This window comes from Colias croceus, chromosome 4 (assembly GCF_905220415.1).
Source record: "Colias croceus chromosome 4, ilColCroc2.1".
NCBI lineage: Eukaryota > Metazoa > Arthropoda > Insecta > Lepidoptera > Pieridae > Colias > Colias croceus.
Genome location: NC_059540.1, coordinates 6,633,688 through 6,652,354, shown reverse-complemented (window position 1 = coordinate 6,652,354; position 18,667 = coordinate 6,633,688). Strand labels below are relative to the sequence as shown.

At 33.6% G+C, this 18,667-nt stretch overlaps 3 protein-coding genes across 4 annotated transcripts; 1 reads left to right on the top strand and 2 right to left on the bottom strand.

Annotated features, from left to right (window-relative positions):
• Positions 1-1,173: 1,173 nt before the first annotated feature.
• LOC123691298 (putative nuclease HARBI1) lies at positions 1,174-3,965 on the bottom strand. 2 transcript variants are annotated; one of them, XM_045635619.1, is made up of 6 exons: positions 3,617-3,965; positions 3,245-3,520; positions 2,935-3,131; positions 2,720-2,852; positions 2,432-2,573; positions 1,174-2,254 (listed from the first exon to the last, which is right to left on the bottom strand). In XM_045635619.1, exons 2-6 carry the CDS (start codon positions 3,482-3,484, stop codon positions 1,848-1,850), a joined length of 1,119 nt encoding a protein of 372 aa, XP_045491575.1. In that variant the 5' UTR covers positions 3,485-3,520; positions 3,617-3,965; the 3' UTR covers positions 1,174-1,847. The 2 variants fall into 2 exon arrangements, with proteins under 2 accessions (XP_045491575.1, XP_045491573.1); XM_045635617.1 differs by having other exon boundaries at positions 3,245-3,965.
• Positions 3,966-6,751: 2,786 nt separating this feature from the next.
• LOC123691518 (lanC-like protein 2) lies at positions 6,752-10,961 on the top strand. Its single transcript, XM_045635981.1, has 8 exons — positions 6,752-6,991; positions 7,178-7,363; positions 7,535-7,692; positions 8,057-8,195; positions 8,569-8,709; positions 8,870-9,055; positions 9,386-9,532; positions 10,729-10,961. Exons 1-8 carry the CDS (start codon positions 6,905-6,907, stop codon positions 10,909-10,911), a joined length of 1,227 nt encoding a protein of 408 aa, XP_045491937.1. The 5' UTR covers positions 6,752-6,904; the 3' UTR covers positions 10,912-10,961.
• Positions 10,962-11,626: 665 nt separating this feature from the next.
• LOC123691517 (actin-binding protein IPP-like) lies at positions 11,627-18,259 on the bottom strand. Its single transcript, XM_045635980.1, has 10 exons — positions 17,918-18,259; positions 17,639-17,783; positions 17,130-17,268; positions 16,872-17,037; positions 16,601-16,780; positions 16,137-16,300; positions 15,677-15,812; positions 14,764-14,974; positions 13,888-14,108; positions 11,627-13,068 (listed from the first exon to the last, which is right to left on the bottom strand). The coding sequence occupies exons 1-10, from the start codon at positions 18,071-18,073 to the stop codon at positions 12,835-12,837; spliced, it is 1,752 nt and encodes a 583-aa protein (XP_045491936.1). The 5' UTR covers positions 18,074-18,259; the 3' UTR covers positions 11,627-12,834.
• Positions 18,260-18,667: the final 408 nt, after the last annotated feature.

Here is an 18,667-nt window from a genome sequence, read left to right as displayed (position 1 = left end):
AAAGACGGGCAGCTTCTGGTACTGGTGGTGGGCCGGCTTGTAAAGATGACTTATCAGAAATTGATAAAAAGGTGTTGGCCATTATTGGAGAGGGTGCTGCATATGGTGATACCCAGCATAGAGTGCCAGCATTTGTAAGAGAGAAAAAAATAGTCTGTTTATCTTTGAAATTAACATAAAATGATTATAATCATATTTTTGCATTGCAGCCTATACCAACACCAAGTACCTCCTCGGCCATTTATGAGGATATCGCCACTGAATGTGTAGAGATAACCATAGGTAAACAGATATTTATTTTAACCAACTTCGGAGTGAAAAAATCTGTTATTTATATAATTTATCCAAAACCCTTTCAATTTTAGAGTCTTCTCCACCACCACCAGCCAGTGAACGGCTCATAGATATTGGGCAGACCACAACGCCAACATCACCATCAACCAGAGGAAATACTGGTATAGTTTGTTAGTTGAGCTTATACTATCTACATTTACCTAAATAAGATAAGAAAAACATACCTACTTAAACAATCAATTGTTGTTATATGTAGCTCTTAACAATTTAGGTAAAATTCGGTATTTACATAAATATTTATATTGTATTAAACTTGATAAAAAGGAAGATAGATTCAAATATTTCAAAATTGCAAACATACTGTTGCTTCAAAATATCCTATCTTATTAGTTTCAGATAGAGTGCAGGCACCAGCTTCTGCTGACCCTAACAGGACGCGGGGTCCTAGATCAAATGCTGGTGAGTTCTAATTGGCCACTTTTATTTTTTAATATTTTTGATGTCAGAACTATCAACTGGGTGAACTAATTTTAATTTTTCTTTTTTTTACTTGAAAGTTGGTGGTGTTTCCCATGAACTGAAAGTTGAAATACGAACGCTTTAAATTATTTAGTTGTAACTAATTATAATATTTGTTTCTTTACAGATAGTCCAGTGTCACGGCGACTACCCAGGAGCTCTGTTAGGAGCCGAAATATCGCCGATCTCAGGACTCGTCAAAGAGTCGACCCGTCGTGGATCGTGGATATGGAAAATAGACGGATCGACGCGGAGCAGAAGCTGGTAGATGCAATTATGATAATTGCAGAGGCTAGGAGGGACGAGTTAGATATATCGCGCAGACAGCTAGCCCTTACAGAGACTCTGGCTCAGGCGCTGCGCGAACTGACCAATGTCTTAAAAAATTGTTTAGAAAATAAATAACATTGTTTGTGTTATCATTTTTTTAATTCCAAATTCATTCATAGACATGACTCATACATAGACATGTTTATTGCATCACACAATCACACCACAAAAATAGAAAGGTTCAGTACACAAGATAATCATTATATTTATAATCTTAACTAAGCAATCTTCTAATAATCTAAAAATTGTAAAACTTAAAAATAAGTAACCAAATAATAACAATACAATAATAACCAGAAAAAATTTAAACAATTATTTGCCTATGCCCAAACTAAACTTAAATTTTAAATAATATCATCAGTGAACAGTATTAAATTAACTACTTATTATCATAAACTACTTTTGCTATGTATAAAATTTTCATCTTTACACAATTAGTAGGTACCTACAGATAATTCAAATAAATTCTTTTTGAATAAGGTGCTTCCTCACAATCTGTAATCTAACATTTCAGGTTCGATTTTGTGATGACAGTTTTCCTAAATGCCCGACTTTGTAACGTTACATTACAGTTGGTGAGTTAGCGCCTTTATTTCAGTATATTTATTATACATACAAATATTGACAATGATATCATCATTGGGTTCTGCTTTATACAACTATAACTTTTTACTAGATAAAGTTTGTACAATACTAAATAACAGCTATGGTCTCCTCTCCCTCCATAGACGCTGCATAATAAGTGATCGTTGTAAACGACCACGTTCTAATTGATGTGTTTCATCATCAATCCTGATGTTGTCAGATATTTGGCGGTCAGAATCATGTCTAGTATATTCATCTGATAGCTCTATGACTTCCGTTCCTTGTTGGTTAGCGATGTTGTGTAAAACACAGCATGCATTTATGATTTTTGCCACAGAGTGATGATCATAATGCAGTACTCTATGTGCCAACAAACATCGCCAACGAGTTTTCAAAACTCCTATGCAACGTTCAACAGTATTCCTAGCACTGCAGTGGACATTCGTGTAATGCTCTTCTGCAGTCCCAGGAACAGCGTTAACAATAGGAGTCAGAAGCCACGGCCGCAGTGGATATCCAGAGTCGCCTGCAAATGTAAAGCATAGTCAGTGTTTTATAATGTATAAATTACTACATCATTGATAACTAAAAATAAATAATAAAATTAAAATATTTAAATTTATTTAGTAAATAGGTATTTTTTGAACATTAATTCTGTTACACTTAACGCACATACTACATTAACAATACAAAAATTAATTACCTAATAACCAAATGCTTTCACCATTATTATGAAGCTGCTGCAAATGATTATTTATTTCTGAATTGCGCCAAATATATGCATCATGAGTAGCTCCGCCAAAAGTAGCATCCACATTTAATATATTAAGATCACTGTCACATATCTAAAAAACATTATTTACAAGAAATTAATTCTTATATTCTCACAGGATTGGAAAAATTGTACTAGTCAGTTTTTTAATAATTAAAGGTTTGTACAAAATAAATATAGGTAATAAATAAATTAAAGCTTAGTTAAGTAAGTACTCACTATTTGAACATTTCTAGAATGATAGTGTTTTCTATTAAAAAAACGTTCTTCATGCTCTGAAGGCTTCACTAATGCCACATGTGTACCATCAACACAGCCCAGGACACCAGGAATTCCAAATTTATTATAAAATCTGGAATTATAGACAAAATTAATGTTTTGTAAATGTTAAGTGAAACTTTCATTGTACATATCAAATAGGTATAGAAATTTACTTGTTAATGATGATATTTCTTTCTTGCTGTGTTTGTGGAAATTTAATATACTTGTTCAATATATTAATATTATTTAGTGCTGTTGTCACTTCTCTCACAGCATTTGACACACTAGGCTGGCTTAAACCATGCAAAAAGCTCATTCCTACTGGCTTTTGGTATGAACCTGTTGCATAGAAAGACAGAGCTGCTAAGACCTGAAAAGTGATTATTATAATTTAATAAATGGGCAGACTACAAACATGGTCTTACAATACTGCTAACAATATTATGAATGTATTCAAGTCAAGACTTTATAACAATTTCTTACCTTACACTCTACAGAAACCTTTGTTTGCCTCTTTGATCTAGCCATTAGTGGAGCTAGTTCAGAACACAACTCTTTAAATGAATCTTCGGAGATTCTGTAGTGTGCCTTGAACTCAACATCTGTCATGCTCAAAGTCCTTGCTTGGTTACGAAGACTTCGCCGTAACTGAGCCACATTATGAGCTTCTTGTCTTCTTACTTCGGCCTCGAGTGCCTCAATTAATAAGAATGCTCGTGCCATTTTATATAAAACTGTCTAAGAAGGTGATTAATATTCCTGAAAGTAAATTTAATATGTAATTATTAGTAAAATTATATTCGAAAACTTGTCGAACACCTTTTCTAGACCGATGAAAATATTTTGCACACTTACCGTAATATTTAATAAGTTTTTTTTAAGTATTCGATGATCTTAGTTATGAATCAATCTTCTAAACTATAATTTTTATTTTATTTTGAGATTTTTATATACTATATTGTTCCTATTACAACCAGCAACAAGTCAACAACAAGCATTAGAGCTGTCGCATATTTGACAAATCAATTGCTTGGTAGTTGCTGTCGTGTGGCTGTCGCAAGTCATACATAATACCGTTTGCAAAGCAACCTTTGAGTTTACATTAGCGACAACTGCATTTTTAGTTTTCCAGTTGCTCGACAGAGGCAGCACTGTTGACGGCAGATTATCTGCTTGTTGTCTGCTTTTACGTAATATGAAATAGACGATTGACAACAACTATTGCACAATTTTTGGTTGTTGCTGATCGTCTGCAAGATCCGTTGGTAATAAGGCAGCGGGATCGGGATCCGACATTGACAGACTGGACAGACTCGTAGTCCTTAGGCCGCGTTTCCATCTGCAAGAAATTAGAATACTTCCGCAAGAAATGTCCGACAGTCTGTCTGACAGCAGCTTGCAAGTCTGCTTGCAAGTTGCAGGTGGAAACGCGGAATTAGAGCGTTTTCACCTCTTTTTAGAGTATAAGTATTCTTTGGTTTTCACACTATCGAGGAAAGTAAACGGAGCTAAGAGCAATTAACCTATAGATAGAGTTCTTATATTAAGACAGAACAAAATACATATTTTCTAATCTACTTACTCTTAGTCAATAACAGCATAAGCCAGATTGAGATAGCGATAGAGTATCTGCACTGTCTTCAAACGTAGCGCGCCGGCAGTCAGTTTGTTTTCCAACCAGCTGGTGGGCTCAGTGCGTCAAGTGTTTTTAACGAAATATTTAGAAAATATAAAGTGTACAGTGTTTCTTTTTATTTGTCAGTGTGCTAAAATAACTATTGTATGTTTAGCAACCGGCTATCACTAGTCGAATGGGAGTTTTGGATAAAAACAATGTAAAAATATCTTTCCATCGGTAAGTGATTTTCAGCAAATTGATAAATATTTATGTTTTAAACCTATTTGAAGGTTTTATCAAGCGCTTTTTTGTAATTTTATGTTGTAACTGTAACATTTACCCACTTTATGGGGTTGTGGAATATAAAATAATGAAATAATTTTTAAAAAACGTCACAATAATATCACGTTTGGCATTTTGTTTACCACCGTAGTGTTGTAACACATCTAGCGTATATTATCGATTTATGACAAAAAATCTATTTCATATTAACGTTGATTTATTTATTTTGTTTCATAAATCAGATATAAATGTAGTTGTTGTTGCAAATAATAGATGTAAATTTTTTACCGCAGGAAAATAAAACATACCACGTGGTTGTTTTATTTGCACTATGTGTTTTAGTTTTCGTTTGTTGTTTATTAATTTCTCTTTCAGATTATTAATAAATTCATTTTGTTTTAGATTTCCAGAGCTAAATAAAAAATGGGTATAAAACGTGAGACATGAGTTGATTGGACGCCGCCACAATTTGCAATATTGTGTTCACTGCATTTCGAGCCTACGTGTTATCAAGATGGATACTCTAGAAGAATTGTGCAATCTTACGCTTACGTTTTTTTTTTTTTGTTCCTGTAGATAATAAATACATTTGATTAAAGAGAGTGAATTTTTATTTTGAAATTTTTTACACATAAGTTACCTACTTTAAATGTGTAACTATGTGAAAATTAAACGGTTGATTAAATGACAGTTCTCATAGATGAGAAACTACTATTGAAATACATACTTAATATACATGCGTTTTCAAAGAAAAACCCGCAAAGTTCCCATTCCTGTTGGATTTACGGGATCAAAAGTAATTTTTCCAAATTTCATTGTAATCGGTTTAGTAGTATTCGCGTGAAAGAGTAACAAACATCCATCCTCACAAACTTTCGATTTATTAGTAGGATGTTAGGAAAATGTTTTCATTAAGACTGTCCTTTTATTAACTTGTTAAAATGCTGCATGATTCCTTCATGCTGACTGTGCCTTTCTTCTCACTCCTTTAACTTTATCATCATTTCCTTCTTTATTTTAAATTACATTTCAAGTTTTAAAATTTCTTTTATAATGTACTAACTTTCCGCCCGCGTTTTTAAAGAAAATCCTGCACAGTTCCCGTTCACGTGGGATTTCCGGGATAAAACCTAACCTATGTGTGTATGTACAAAATTTCATTGTGATCGGTTCCGCAGTGAAAGAGTAACATCCCTTCTCACATAATTTCGCATTTATTATATACGTAGGATTAAACAAATAATGTATTCAACTGAAATTAATTATAAGTTTTGTTTTTTTATTATTTATTATTTCACGAAACCGTAAATGCAAAATACATTCACGATTTTATCGATTGAAGCACATCCCATCACTATCACCTTCTATCTATCTAAATACGTACCTATAGTAAAAATGGTGCCATGACTATGTTGAAACGTAGCTTGTTGTCTATAGCTGTCTCATTCTTTCATACGACGTTTTCTTTAGATAGAGAGAAACAAATATATGTAAATTGTATACGCTCGATACAAGTACTCTATAGGTTAATTGCTCTTAGAAACGGAGCGTTTGTTTATGGTTTTTTGTAAATGCCGGTCGCCGACAGCGCCGCGGCTTCTAGACTGTTTTCTTGACACGCTTAATGCCTCCTCCACACTACTCGCGAAGTTCTTCGGCGAAGTACTCGGCCGAAGTTGACTGAAGTCCGCGGTGCTATACTACACACTCGTTCAACTTCGCGATGAACGCATACGTTCATATTCAGAACGAACTTCAGGTAACTTCGTGCCCTTTGACTCGGGCGCAAAAACCGACAACAAACGGAAGTCGGCCGAGGCGAGGTAAAGTTGGACGAAGTAAGCCGAAGTGCCTCTATACATTATTCTATTCGTCTAACCTCGTTCAACTTCGCGAGTAATGTGGAGGAGGCAACGCATTTATTCTGTGAATTACATGCTCTGTGCGCTAATAAAAAATAATTTTAAAAGTTCTTGAAGTACTTCGTACATAATCTATGTAGTATTCTCTGACTAATATTATAGTTATCTGTGTGTAGTATCGTAGTATTTGTATTCTCTTTGGTTGGAAATAGTGATGTCCATTGATGTCCATGTGATGTCCAACCAAGTGTCCAACAATACTTTAATGTTGTTTTGCTAATTGATTTACGTACCTATAAAAAATATAATAAATTGTTATATTATGTGTTACCGGCATGCTATCAACTTCGAAGATCTGAAATAAATTTTCTATCTTTGAAAATGTCCGGGAAAGGATCTTTTCAGAGTCCATACAATGATTATACCAATAGTACATCAAATAATATTTTGAATGACTCTAAAGATGGTGTAAGAATATTTTTATTTACAATCCCAGAAACAAAAATATTAATTGTGTTAAATTCGTCAAACCGCAATCGTAACAGTATATCATATCTTAAATATTCAATGATATCTATTATCTCATAGAATAGAAACTTTTTCACATAAATATCCACTGAAGATGTTTCAAGGAATATGTTTATTTGTACACAGATTTCAGAAGTTCTTCAGAATAAATTGATAAATTTTAAGGCAACCAAAATAGAAGATCTTCTATCTAAGCACAGAAAAGATATATTTTATGATGGGACTGTTTATACTGGTTCTGCTGGACTAGCACTTTACTATTTGACATATTCTTCTGCAAGCAAAAATGAAGTTAGTCATGAAAACTTGCAGGTAAACAAATAAATAATTTAGCATTACTGCTAGGTGTATGTGTATAAGAGTAAGCATAGTTTATTGTACAGAAAATAATAAAAATGATGTGCTAAGTATGTATTAAGCTATTTTATATTAATTTATATGTACATCAATTTTAATATCATAAATAAACATTATACTTTTCAGAGAGCACTCAACTATGTTGATATTGAAAATCTTAGAGGTCGCCGAATCAGTTTTTTGTGTGGTGATGCAGGTCCATTGGCTATAGCTTTGGTTATCTCATATAAACTGGGAACCAGGCGCCCTAATAATTTACCAGATTATAAAGATTTGGCTCAAAGGTATTTTTTAAGAGTTCTGTACCAAAAGGGTAATGGACCCTTTTACAAAGACTTCTCCATTAGTTTGTCACTGTAGGCTGTATGTCTTGAACCATGATACTTAAAGGCATTAGAAATTTTAAAATAATATGTACCTAACTACCTATACATATTTGTTGCCTTTAAATAACAAATACTAAAAATAACAATAAATTAAATATAGAAGCAAGCATGCAAGAAACTTAACAAAATGAAAACTTTTCCTTTGCTCTATGGATGTTTTATAATATAAAGGGTAGCTAGTTGTAATTATAAATAAAATTTGCCAAAAATAATATACCTAATACATACTATATTTTAAATAATGAGGCAAAATTTCTTTTAGGGTCATGGACTTAATTTCACTTCTTGATGATTCTCCTGATGAAATTTTATATGGAAAAGCGGGCTATTTATATGCACTTCTATTTGTGAACAAGCATATAAGTGGAAAGGATGTCATTTCTTCAAGCCATATTGAAAAAGTAATTAATTTAAGTGCTATAAAAAAAAAATATTCTTGCCATCTGCTGTGAGATGTTATATTGATTTATTTCTCAAAATATAATGGAACCCATGAAAAATATGAATTGAAATATGTTTTATGAAACTTTAATATTATACTAATAGTCTAGGTTAAATGCTTTTGTCCTAAGTTCCACAATATAATTTTAGTTTAAAAAATCATCTAGGCCCCAAATTTTTTAAAGTAAACCTTTGCTATTGCATATTTATTTCTAGAATTAAAAAAGAGAAATATCTCAGCATAAAATGTTTTGTTTCTAAGAACAGTCAATACAGCATCATACAGAGATAGCAAAAGATTTGATAATTGCATAATATATTGTGTCATTTAAGGTAACAAGTGCAATTATAACTTCAGGAAAACGTTTCTCCGCACATATGAAGTCAGAAAGTCCATTGCTTTGGCAATGGCATGATAAAATTTATCTTGGCGCTGCTCATGGAATGGCAGGAATACTTTTCATGTTATTACAGGTGATACAATAGAACTGTTTTGTTATATGTAATAGTTATTTACATTACTAACTACCATGTGCTTTATAAGAATTGGTTTCGTCAATTCTACCTCGCATCATTTCTATATATCATATGTGTTTTTATATTATATTTATTGTTATAACTTCTTTCATTTTAGGCGAGGAGTTACATAAAACTCAGTGAACTGCGAAGTTTCATAAAACCAGCAATAGATTGGTTGATCAGTCGTCGTTTTTCAAGCGGTAACTTTCCATCATCTGTTGGCAGCAGTTCTGGGGACAGACTGGTTCAATGGTGCCACGGTGCTCCAGGATTTGTACCTTTGTGTATTGCAGCATATCAGGTATCTACACCTATCTCCAACTAGCTTTCCGCCCGAGGTTTCGCCCGCTTTGTCTAAAACCTATTAAATTATATACTTAAACCTTCCTCTTAAATCACTCTATCTATTAAACAAAACCGCATCAAAATCCGTTGCGTAGTTTTTGAAGATTTAAGCATACATAGGGACAGAGAAAGCGACTTTTTTTACACTAAGTGATTACAATTAAACACTAATTTCGTGAAAAGGTAATGTTTTTGATTTTTTTCTGTGTCAATCTGAGTGAAGTACAGATGATAAGGAAAAATTATTATCATCTAAATACAATTTAATGCTACATTTTTTTTTCAGACATTTGAAGATGAGAAGTACTTGAAAATAGCTTCTCAGTGTGGAGAAGTGATTTGGCAGAGAGGGCTGTGTACAAAAGGATACAGTCTATGTCATGGCGTTAGTGGAAACGCATATGCTTTCCTTCAATTGTATCAAATTACCAAGGTGAAATATAGCTTAAATTTAAGTAATATAAAGCTAATTTCATGAAAATCCTTATAACCTTTTCTTTAAATATTGCTTGTATGAATATAAAATCACAGCTAACATCTTAAAAACACACAATATTACGTTTACATGCATGTGTAATGCTTTTTGTAAAATATGTGAAATATAAAATTTATCCATGGCCATGCCACAGAATACTTAAAAGTAGCTAACACACACTACAAAACGGACAATCCGCCGCCCGCCAAAAGTAAACACGAACCCCGCACGATCACGGGTAATATGGGTAGCGCTTACCACAAGGATGATACGTGGCGAAGATTACGCTTAACAACATATTATAATGTTTACAAAAGCAATAATTTATGAAATGTACTAAGGGGCCATATATAAAGTACGTCACACTAATTTCTTGAGTTTTTGAGTTCCCCCCCCCGTCCTTGTCACAGGTGGTCACATTTCTAAGACCCCCCCTCCCTAGTGTGACGTCACATGTTTTGTAATTTAACATCGAAAAATTATTAAATTAAAACAGCAGTTCCGAAATTAGTTTTATTTCCATTTAAATTAAGTACTTTTTTATGAAATCAACATAATATCAAATATTTGAAACAATAACAAAAAATAAACTAATGAATAAATATAAATTGTCAACAAAACAATTTAAACCGTATTGTCCCAAAGATAGAGTTGGACAATGGACATATTTTTTAGTTTAATTTATATTTCAAATTACGCGATTAGTACCTCTAGATTTTGAAATGTGATGTCACAAAACTTAGGACTCCTCCCACACCTTGTCACACCATGTCACACTTTGTCGACCCCCTCCCCCCTCTTTACGTGTGACGTACTTTATGGATGGCCCCTAAGTAGATGTGTGATATGAAGTAGATGTGTGTTTTGTTTGAATTGAATGTACCTACTCGTACCTGTGTTGGAAATTTGGTGCAGGGCAATGAATATTTTTGATCGACCAATGTGACATGAACACGCAAGTCACATGTGCCAACCCTAAAGCGTTTACACACACATTTGCACTCTGTTCAAATGTCTAATGCTAGTGTGACTGTTACGAACACGAAAACGAACGAAAACGATAATTTTGTATGGAGTGGCTATGCTGTAATGTATGTTCACATAAGGTATTATATTATCTGGGTATTTAAAATAACATAAGTATTAATTCACAGAAACCCGTTCATCTGTACCGCGCTTGCTGCTTTATGGAGTGGTGTGCAGTAGAGAGGCAAGGCACTGAGCTGCACCACCCTGATAGACCGGCGTCCTTATTCGAAGGGTTGTTGGGACGAATATTTTTATCAGAAGATATTATTCGACCATTGGATTCCAAATTTCCAGCTTTTTGTTTATAAATCAACATTACTGTTTTTGAAAACAAAATAAAATAAAATAATATAATATATTTTTTGTGGTTTTATTTTGACTACCAGAATTTATAGCTAAGCAATCTAAAGCTTATGTGATATGTGTTCCCATGTTCCCTAGTGGGGTATGGGGCAGATGCAAATTCATTATTCGTACACCTTACTTAACGACAAGTACATGATCATCTTTCTGTGTCCTGCCAGTCCTTTTTTTTTTCTTAATCTCCACTGGAAATCAAACCCTTCGGTTCTACGCTCAAGCGATACTGTGTGAAATCTTAATCAGTAATTATAATCAAGTCAAGAGTTAATTGAGGTGTATGGTTTTGTATTATGAAAAACCATTGACTTGTTTCAAAAATATTTTTCGTAATGTAAATGAAAATTTGATTTTTTTTTTCACAATTTTATTTTTTGGTGTAAAGCTAATATTTGTTTTGTATAAATATCACATACGTAAAGGAAGCAGGTATATAATAATTATATATAATATAAATAATAATTATAAATTACTTCATAAAACCCATTCTTTTGTATATTATCCTATTTTTTTTTAATTTCTATTCCAATTTACAAAATTATATATTAATCGTATATCGCCACAATTTTATTTATCCATCATACCAGTTTAAATATAAATTTTACATAAAAATATAAAATAACGAGCAAGAATAACGAGGTGAACGCTAATAATGTCAAACAATCTGTTTTATAATAATTGTATTTAAAATCTTTGTACATTATGGAACATTAACACTATGAGATTATTAAGAAATTAAAAAACATAAAATTTTACATATTTGAGAATTAGGTACCAATAATATACATTGCGGATATCCCATAAATTTTCAAATCTATTCTATAGCTCCAATTTAAATTAGGAACAAAATCATATTGTTCAATTTGGTTTTGAAAATAGAATACATATACATCAAAAAAATTACCCATGAATCATATTTAAGTAGGTATAATTCGTGTATATTTTTCTTTATGATAAATCTACACAAAGTGCTGTGGTAAAGTTTAGATAAACTTAATATTATAAAAAGTTAGTTATTCAAGCAACATATACGCGATTATTAACAGAAAAGTGCAAATAAAGCTTCTTATATAATGAGCTGGAATATTCTTATTGAATATGCAAGTATTTCGTGAAATAATAACATTAGTTCAAAGTTATTTTAAATAATTCTAACATTGTGTCCCTGGGTAAGCAAATAGAATGATAAAAAACAGACAATTGACACTTGAAACAAAACTAGAAAATAACTACATTAATTTCCTAGCACATTCTGAAACATTAACAACAAGAAGATATCAAATTGATTTATGAAATCTGCAATCATTATAAAAAAGTCTAACAGATTTAAAACTATAAGAACTGCAATCACCTCTCGGTAACATATTATGTATTTAACAATGGGATCCACTCAACAGTTGATAGTTCGCGGCAGCGGGTGTGCCAGGCATTGACGTGTTCTAAACAACTAGACTCCCAATCATCCTGAAAATTAGTCTATCGCACATCCTGCCCACGCGTCAGGATGAGCCATACTTTACTTCGAGCGAGAATTTGAACTTTATTTCCACGAAATAAGGTGTTAATTTAAATGCCGCTCGAACATTTTCGATCACAGATTGTTTATTTATAAATTAAAAAAACGACGTGTGGCACTCGGGGACTGCCGCGGCTATTGCATGCTATGCCTTCAAGCCACACCTCCGCCAGTCGGAGTGGGGAGCGTGAGGTTTTTTCGTTACGGAATTTCTCGATTCGGTCCCCGCGCTCAAGGCCCGCGATAGAAGCTATGCAATAGCTTAAAAATAGAGGATCGTGGATCTAGTTGTTGACAAGACGTGAACGGTAAACACGTATAAAAGGAATCACCTCTCGTGGAGCGGCGGGGTGTGTCAGAGCAGAGCGGCGCCGGCCTCCGCGCGCGAGTGCGGCAGCGGCGGGCCGGCGCGCCACGCGTCGTCCGCGGGCGCGTACAGCTCGACGGACGCGAGCGTGGTGCGCGCGCGGTAGAAGGCGCGCTCGCCGCTCTCGCTGTCGCCGCCCGCCACCACCAGCAGCCCCTCCGCCGCGCCCGCCGCGCACCCCGCTCGCGCCTCCCGCAGGCTGCCCACCTCCTCCCATGTGTCCTAACATCATTTGTATTTGTTTCGTATTAGGGGCCATCCATAAAGTACGTCACACGTAAAGGGGGGGGAGGGGGTGGACAAAGTGTGCCATGGTGTGACAAGGGGTGGGAGGGGTCCTAAGTTTCGTGACATCACATTTCAAAATCTAGACATATTAATCGCGTAATTTGAAATATAAATTAAACTAAAAAATATGCCCAACTCTATCTTTAGGGCAATAATACGGTTTAAATTGTTAAGTTGACAATTTATATTTATTCATTAGTTAATTTTTTTTATTGTTTCAAATATTTGATATTATGTTGATTTCATAAAAAAGTACTTAATTTAAATGGAAATAAAACTAATTTCGGAACTGCTGCTTTAATTTAATAATTTAGATTTTCTATTGTGTCTGTGATTCCGGCCTGAGTTATTAATGGTAACACGAAACGAAACCAGTGAAGTTCCGTGTTTTCTTTTTACTTTTGACTTTAAACCTTATTCGAAATACACATTGTACTCTAAATACTGATACATAGAGTTGATTTACACAACACATTAACTAAGAACATTTACCATAAGATCCCACTGCAGGATTAGTGCGTTCACAGTTTTTTTTGCTAAAACCAAACTTTTATAGTCCCTCAAATCTCAATGATACATGATAATTATGACCATGATAATATACAAATAAATTAATCATTTATACTTAATATATAATTATGTAATTATAGTGTAAAGCAAACTCTGTAATGAAATCTAAATACCAATGTAAAATCCGAAATAAATAAATATCATATTCAGTAAAAAGTGCATAATTTAATCTGCATAACTCACATCATCAAAGCTGTATCTTTCAACGGTTGCGAGCACGGTCCGTCTCGGTGCGTTCCCGCCAATAACATAAAGGTAGTTGTCCAACACCACCGCTGCGGCCTGACTGCGAGCGTTGCGCATCGGCTTGAGAGTTTGCCACTTGCGTGAGGCGGGGTGGTAACATAATAGATCTTGTGTGTGCCGCCATGTGTGTGTGCAACCACCTACTACATATATGAGACCTGGAAGTAATAATATATATTATAAAATATCTTAATATATATAAATCTCGTGTCACAATGTTTGTCCTCAATGGACTCCTAAACCACTTAACCGATTATAATAAAATTCGCACTCCATGTGCAGTTCGATCTAACTTGAGAGATAGGATAGTTTAAACATGTAGGTACCACGGGCGAAGCCGGGGCGGACCACTAGTATATTATAAAATCATTCGACTTTGAGGTCTGCAATAAATTTAACTTATGTGGAAGATTGCATAGTGGTTATCTTCTACAATTTTTTAAATTAGTAGAAACCAACAATATTTTGACATATTGATATTTATAGTTTTTTAAAGATGAGAAAAAATCGATCACGAGGCGGGATTCGAACCCGCATTTTCCGCAAGCGAAATTTTTTCCAACATTCAATTTGCACGCATTGTAAGGATTTTTATCGCTTTTTTTTTGTTGTTAAAAAGCGAATATTATAAGAAATTTCGAACTTCAATCTTCAATTACCGTAAAATAATAAAAAAGTACTCTTTTACTTTACAAAAAATAAAGCGATAAAGAAAATCCGTACTCCAACAAATATACCTGTTAAAGAAAATCCCAATGCTTTATGAGGCCTTCATATAATAGTCTATGTGTCATTGAATATTTCCGTAGATACCTTCAAACGTGACCACGCCCATGCCGAACCGTGGCTCCGGCATATGCCCCACAAGCGTCCACTCATCGGACACCGGGTCGTACACCTCCACCGACGAGCCCATGTCGGAGCCCACCCAGCCGCCGAATGCGTACAGGTTGCCGTTCCACGCGGTCAGCCCGAACTCGCACCGCGCCTCCTTCATGGGCGCTATGTCTGACCATTTGTCTGTCTGGGTATTGTTTGCGATTTAAGTAACTTATACTTACTTCAAATAATATAGAAAATGTCGTTTATCGAAAAAATTATGCGACAAATACTGCCTACTAGAATATAGTCCACTCGCGTTAAGAAAATAGTGTGCCATCATCAACTACCGGGTAAGAATGTAGCATGTAATGAAATCGTGTAGGTATGTATAGTGTAAAAATATTTTTTTTCAAAAAGTTAATTGAAAGAAATAGTCTAAAAATTACATCAAAATGTAATCAATATCGCTTATGGATTCTCCAGTTACATATTTTATTATAACAAAAAAATTGTTCACGACTTCTATAACGAAATCCATATATTAGATAGTTTGTACACAACACTTCTTCCGACGATTAGCGTCTATTAACGCCTTTGTATCATCAAAATATAATGTTTGGTAGTCACATTGTCATAAATTATGTAACATTATAATTGGCTGAGGGACGTGGCTAGGCCAACGACAACGATAATTCGATCTATACACGTTTATAGACGTATATTTTTTTTGTGTATACGTATTAAAAGGCCATGTTAAACAAATCACACCATGCAAAAAGAAACACAGAGCTATTTCTTCGCTCATTAAGCATTTTCGGTCTTTGAGTGTAAAATAAATATTTATTGTTATAGAGGTGGTGTTATTTAAAATAAATTATTAATAAAAAAAGGAAATAAAACAAACCTGTGGATCGTAAACTTCACCATTAGCTAATATTTGGCTCCCCTGTTCACCTCCCACCGCGTACACTCGTCCGCCTAAAGTTGCTACTCCAGGTTGTATTCGAGCTATGCCCATTGGTGCAAGTTCTTCCCATTCTCTGCACAAAGAATAAAAATTTAAGGTCGTCATGTCATTACCGCCACGTCATGGAGAAGAAGTTTCACTTCTGACACGTGTGCTCGGCAAACACGCTTTATTTTATTACTGAAAAAGTAAATTTTGAAATAATATTTGTACAATTGCAAAATTGACATAATATTATAATCACGACTGGGTAAAATATTATAAGTATGTACCTACACAAAGTAAAAAAGTTACTGAAGATTTTATGACAATCATCATAATCATCATAACATTATCTCTGCCCTATGATGGGGGCTGATCACCCACCATTTATGTTAACAATAAAGCATTATTATACCTTTTATGCAGATCGAACTTAAGCGCGGAGAACAGTATATTGTCAGTAGTGAGGGGCGGATGTGGCGCGGTGTCGTGGCACGAGCCGCCCACGATCACGAGCACGCGACGCGCGCGAGCCCGCGGCTCTGCCGATAGCGACACAAGTGCACCACGACCCGATTTCTGGAAGTCAATCACAAATATATGGTTAGAAGTTGTTCAAAATATTACATATTTTATGAAATAGAAACTATTGACAGATAAACAAATAAAACTAGGACTGTGACATCTATTCCTGATCAGCCATATACAAACAAGATTTATAGTAAGAATTTTAATCTTACAAAAACACTGAGAAAAGTGGCTGATATACATTTTTAAAGAATAGAGCAAATGGAACATGAGGTGGGATTTAAAATTAATAAAAGCATTTGAACGCTTTAAACTAAATATTAAAGAGACTGAAAATTATGAATAACTTACCATATCAACTCTGACAGTTTTTAGTGCTACAGCTATGGATGGATCTTGTACAGTTTTAATGGCACTATCCAGGACTTGTGGTGATATGAGCGGCAATCGCACATGACTCAAAACTTCGAAACAATGTCGGCGGCGAGTTGCTGGATCATGTTCCAACCACTTCAGTGCTGGATACAGTACCTATAAGTTTTTAATTATAATTTATTTGTTTAATAATACCATTTCAATTCTTGGTGCATTTTTATATTTAAGAAAATAAATAATTATTAACCTGAGCTTCATTATCAACTTTAAGCTGTTCTGAGGAAAGAAGTGTAACTAACTGTTGTAGAGGCAGTTCCAATAATTCATCTCCAGTCGCTACCTTATCCCAATAAGCTTGAGCATGTGCTAAAGCTTCTTCGGCTAATTCTTTACAATTATGTGTTTCCGCAAACCTGTAAAATGTTTTGTATTAAAAAACTTACTTACTTGTTAAAGATAAATATATTAATGTTATATTTCTTTTTATAGGAGGTCATATTTTCACCTAAATATACCAAGTGCATTTGATGGATGGAGTTCTCTTTTCAAAAATTCCCCACATCCAAATACAAGTTCCCTTAACTGTAACATATCAGCTGCAATCAATAAATTTTGTACTGTCACTTTGTCTATCGCTATTTCCCCTGAAAATTTTCAAATACATATTATAATTATTTAAGATATTTTAAGTTTTACATTTTTATTAATTTATTAAAACTTAAACAATCTACATCAATAGATAATTAACATGGAAACTGTATGATAATTTATTATTGTTACTATCTGTGCCCCTGCGGCTTTACCCGCATTGCCAAGTTCCAATTGGTTTTAGCATAATGATAGCCTTCCTCATTAAATGGACTATGTAATGTGAAATAATTCTTTATGGAGATTAGTGGGTTGAAACAAACAAACTATTTAGATAGTATATTATGCAATTTGAAATTCAATTCAATATTTCAAAACAAGTCAATATTTATTTAAAAAAATATAATATTTATTTTGATTTCTTACCAGTGTATATAAAGTCAATGATTATGGGTAATATGGAAGGTGGTATACTGGGTAACATAACTCGACCCTTTTGACTTTCTTCCAAGCCAACATTAAACATTGCATCAAAATATTCACAACTGGCAGCCAGAACTACACGATGGGCCTAAAGATTATCATACAAATTAACAGTAAATAATATGACTATTTTATATTATACGATAAAAATGAAAATTTTAGCAATTGCAATTTACCATAGGCTGTTTCTTCTGATGTTAATATTTATCCATTTAGTCTTACCTTAATTTTAGTTTTTCCTGAAATAAGTTCTATGTCACAAAACCTTCCATCTCGCCTAAAGGTGTTTAAATTTAATGAAACCTTACTCGCGTACTCGCAACATTTGTATAATTTAGAGCCTTCTTTGTTATGTTTTTCGTAAATAATCGAGGACATAGTGTTTTAGTGTAGAAAATTCACGACATTGTACTTGAATACACTCTAAAGATAATTTTCTTATTTAGTAGTATTTTAAATGTTTTATTCTCATAATGTGTAATAAAAAATGTAAAAGTTAAAATGTTAAAATGTAAACAATTAATTGATTGCTATAAATTTTGACAATTGACTACTGAGTCAAATTGAATAATTTTGACATAATGACACAATGGCCTGTGATGGGCCACGCTTGCACACAATGCACAACTGTAGGCCACAACACAAAATAATCAACAAGCTCAGCCCATGACACAAATCTAGCTAGCCAAGAGCTAGCCCATTGATCTAATCGTGATCTTATCAAATGTCCATTTTACAATTTTACGTGTTAATATTTTTACGGTGACTGCATTGATCATAATATTAAAAAAATTAAATCGATTTCTTTATTTTAATATATTAAATCGACTCTATATTTACCTTATATAAAATATTTACCTATAATTACATTAATATTAATTTGAATTGAACATTGTTTAATCTATGAACCTTATCATAGATTAAACAGATTTTTATAGTTGTTTAACTTTATTTAATCTGTTACTGATAGCA

Excerpts from the sequence above, each read along its gene's own strand:
- LOC123691518 (XM_045635981.1), top strand. The coding sequence starts at position 6,905 with ATGTCCGGGAAAGGATCTTTTCAGAGTCCATACAATGATTATACCAAT. Across the intron at positions 8,196-8,568 it reads CTTCAAGCCATATTGAAAAA|GTAACAAGTGCAATTATAAC; the intron begins GTAATTAATTTA and ends GTGTCATTTAAG. Across the intron at positions 9,056-9,385 it reads TGTGTATTGCAGCATATCAG|ACATTTGAAGATGAGAAGTA; the intron begins GTATCTACACCT and ends TTTTTTTTTCAG.
- LOC123691517 (XM_045635980.1), bottom strand. The coding sequence starts at position 18,073 with ATGTCCTCGATTATTTACGAAAAACATAACAAAGAAGGCTCTAAATTA. Across the intron at positions 17,269-17,638 it reads CATTGACTTTATATACACTG|GGGAAATAGCGATAGACAAA; the intron begins GTAAGAAATCAA and ends GAAAATTTTCAG. Across the intron at positions 14,109-14,763 it reads GGGCGTGGTCACGTTTGAAG|GTCTCATATATGTAGTAGGT; the intron begins GTATCTACGGAA and ends TATTACTTCCAG.
- LOC123691298 (XM_045635617.1), bottom strand. The coding sequence starts at position 3,484 with ATGGCACGAGCATTCTTATTAATTGAGGCACTCGAGGCCGAAGTAAGA. Across the intron at positions 2,853-2,934 it reads AGAAATATCATCATTAACAA|ATTTTATAATAAATTTGGAA; the intron begins GTAAATTTCTAT and ends CTATAATTCCAG. Across the intron at positions 2,574-2,719 it reads ATTCTAGAAATGTTCAAATA|ATATGTGACAGTGATCTTAA; the intron begins GTGAGTACTTAC and ends AATGTTTTTTAG.